General features: G+C 36.6%; 1 protein-coding gene across 1 annotated transcript in view; it reads left to right on the top strand.

The window, feature by feature from the left end:
• Positions 1-562: 562 nt before the first annotated feature.
• KHDRBS3 (KH RNA binding domain containing, signal transduction associated 3) overlaps positions 563-3,676 on the top strand; it is a gene marked incomplete at its 5' end in the record, with an annotated part of 63,034 nt that continues 59,920 nt past the window's right edge. Inside the window, one exon of the mRNA XM_035897498.1 lies at positions 563-673. Coding sequence (XP_035753391.1) covers positions 563-673 — 111 coding nt within the window. The remainder of the gene's footprint in view (positions 674-3,676) is intronic.

The following is a 3,676-nucleotide window of genomic DNA, read 5'->3' as shown; positions in this document are numbered from 1 at the left end:
GCCTGGGTTTGAACTTCTGAATCTCATTCCCAGTTCTGTTATTGGTATAGCGGTGATCTCAGACTTTTGGGTGTGATCTATGTGCCTCAACTATGTTCCTAAAATTTGAAAGATTTACTTGACATTTGCTCATAAGTGCATGGTAGACAACCACTGTCAAACCTCTATACTTTGTTTATAGTATAGAGGGATAAAATAATTAAACGACACTAAGTTTTTTGAATTTAAAAATTAATATATGTATCTAAGAATAGTTTCTTCCTTGAGCCATAAAAAATGTAGCCTAAGTATTAAGCTAAAAGATAGCATTTAAAATGGCTGCAATGCTAATTCAAGGTGCTGATACAAACATGAGTATTAAAGTCTGAAAAAGCAAAGCATGGCTTACCCCATTGACCTATGTAACTAATTATATGTACTAATTACTCATTATGCCATATGTATTATGCCATATAGTATCAGTTTTAAAGTTTTTAGCATATACTGCCTTTGAAGAGTCTCAGTTTTTAGTTTGTATTAAACTGAGAAAATAACTAACTTTTTTCCTTTAACAGAAATTGAAAAATTCCAAAAAGGGGAAGGAAAGGAAGAAGAAAAATATATTGATGTAGTCATCAATAAAAATATGAAGTTGGGACAGAAAGTTTTGATTCCAGTAAAACAATTCCCTAAGGTAAGTCCAATTTTCATACTTGATAAATCTAAGTGCTTATAAAAGATATTCTACTAATACCTTAACTAGTTTAATTGTTTCATTTAAAACAGTATTAACAATCTCTACGATTGCTGTTCTGCGGTCTTTTCTAAGGTAGGAATGGTTCTTTTGGAATAAATGTGGTGCCCATCACAAAAAAGGAGTATGTTGAGAATAAGTGACAAATGAATCATATTTCCAGGATAGCAGGATCCTCCTCTGCATAATAGCAAAAGGAATGAAATATATTTAAGATGACTTTGATGCCAGGCTTTGAAGCTTTCCTATTGTAGGTAGGAGTGCAACTTTAAATGCTCCATGAAAGGAACTCACTGTAAACTTTCTTCTCATACTCTTAAGTTTGAGCCGTTGTTATTCTTGAATTAGTCAAATCTGCACTACTAAATTATACAGTCTATTCTGGAGGGGTGGGGACTGTTTTGTTAATATCTTTGACCACCATGAATTCTTAACACCTCTTTACTGCTGAGTATTATCCTGCGGTAAAATATTGCTACCTGGAAGCATTTATTCAACATTCAATAGGCTGTGGAACTTCATTCTTTTGGTCCCTTTTTAAATTTTAAGGTTCATGTTATGAAAATCAGATTAGCATTTTTTCACTTCTTTGAAATGGCTTTTTCTTCCTACTAGAAATTTTAAGACTGCTTCTGTTTCTAGAGGAAAGTATTCTTTCATTCCTTCCTCCACTACTTTAGGAAGACTTTGTCTAAGTTTTTTTTCTACACTACCAGTTTTTTCCTTACAGAGTATGCTGGGTAACTTGCAGGGAATGCTTTACTGCTGTTCAAAGTTTCATGACATACAGCTTCAGCGAATTCAAGATTGCATACCTCTTGTGTGGGCACCTCTTTGGAACTCTGACTTAAGTCATCTTTGACTGGGATGAAACATAAAGATGGGAAGGTAAAAGGTAGGGGAAGCTTACATGGTCAGTGTTTGTAATCAGGATGTTTTTCTTATAGATGTGGAGATGTAGATACTTGAGCTGAAGGGGAAGAAAGGCAAAATGGATATTAAGAAGGGAAGCAGTGCCTTTTGAAAGATTCTTCTGCTTCTTTACGTAGCGCCAACATTCTTCAAGGGACTAAACACTGAAATTCTTATTTAGGATAGTTAGTAGGAAAGCCCTTGCCGTGTTTTGAAGGGGCAGGTAAGTTCTGCTGTGTGCTCAGTAGTTCTGGTCCATGGAGGCAGTCTTTGTCTGAACTGGGGTAAAGCCTGGTACATGCTATGGAAAGAAACCTGCATTTATATCTAGATAGAGCTTAGATGTAATCTTGTATGTGTCTGTTTAGACCACCAGGATCCAGGGAGTGCAGTACAACAACTGTGCGGAATAGACATGCCATTTGACTTCCTATTTCTCCACTAGGACTTTCTCCACAGAAAGCAGAGTACTGGTATCTTCACTCACACAAATCTCCTGTCTGCCAGAGTGAATAAAATCCTAGGTGTTCTCTGTCTAATGATATTTTACCCCAATATAGGGGGGGCTCAAATTTTATTAGAAATTTCCATTTTATTACATAGATGGACATCTATTTTAAAGCTTACTTGTTAAAATTCCATATAGTGGAAAGTAATTAAAATTTCTCACCTCCCAGAGTACTCCTCTACAGTGAGTATGAATTCAGACTTATGACAGGTGCTCTTGAACTTCTGAAAAACACCCACCCTAAATCAAAAGCAGTTGCTGCAGTTTATTATCACTTGTTTAACAGGACCAGGCTTGTGGTTTTATTTCTGAGGTCTAATAAATCTAAATACACTGTATGAAGTGATGTAGCTTCAACATGGCAAACTGAGTGCCTTTTCCCGGCATACTCTAGTCTGCCCTGAGTGAAATGCCTGTACACAGGGGAATAAAGTCTTTTTAACACCCTAATGTTTGCTCTAAGGACTAATCCTCTTAAGTGTGTACAGAGGAGGACTCAGAAATTAGGGATGCTTTATCAGGTCTTTTGGGGTAGGTATGAAATCATTCCAGTCACCTTGGTTTCACTGAGCTGTATTTAGAGTGCATGCACTGTAGATTCAGATTCTGCAGAACTTAAGCACCATGTAATACTTTCTGCTTAAAACCTGAAATTATGCTTCACGTAAATGCTTTATGCCTATGTGACATTCTTTTTTGTGCATGTGTGCAGTTTTCTAGGCCATTTTGCCTACAAGATGTGTTGGTATTGGTGCAAATGTGTCATTTGTAGGTGCCAAGTGATAGTTCCTCAGGAAAATGGTTTGATTTGGTTCTGATTTATGAGCAAGTTTCTTCTTCCTTCTGATTGGGATTAGTGACAAATGCTTCAGAAGAATGAAACTTAAGACTTAAATATGGAGTAAATCTGTGCAAAAAGCTCTTCTGCTTGTGAATATTGAATTTAGAGCAGTTTTCCTAGCAAGCTGGCATCGGTTTGTGTGCCTGTGGTCCACACTAATGCTGTTAACTACTGTGCAAGATCCTGAAGAAAAAGATACCTCCAGCCTTTCAGGAGGTGTAGTCTTTCTGGTGTTAGTGAACTGAGAATCTGCTGTTTGAAGCTGACCAAGTTGCTACAATAATTGATAAATCTGTCAAACTAGCATTGGGGTACTAGTTTGGGTTGAATCTGGCAAACTTGGATATCCAGAATGTGGTGAAGAAAAAAAATAAGTTTGTTTCAACTTCGTGAATAGAATAGTGCTTCCCCAAATAACCCTGCTTTTAAACAGGATCAAAAAAGCAAGTTATTAAAGTTATTAAATCATTACCAGGGTTAACTAACTACAAATGCAAGTGATTTTGCTAGCAGAAACTATTCCTTTGTTTATATTTGCCAGTGATGAGACTGGCAAGCCAAGATGCCTCTGCTGTTTAGGTATATTGATAGGATTAATGAAATATCAATCATAATTTCTGTGATAAAATGAGGTCTCTGGACCAAAACAGCCTACCAGTGTACTACCCCTGTTCAGATAGCT

Source organism: Egretta garzetta, unplaced genomic scaffold (assembly GCF_000687185.1).
Source record: "Egretta garzetta isolate BGI_Z169 unplaced genomic scaffold, ASM68718v1 scaffold167, whole genome shotgun sequence".
Taxonomy (NCBI): Eukaryota; Metazoa; Chordata; class Aves; order Pelecaniformes; family Ardeidae; genus Egretta; species Egretta garzetta.
Note: the sequence above shows the minus strand (reverse complement) of the source record. Positions and strands in the feature narration are given on the sequence as shown.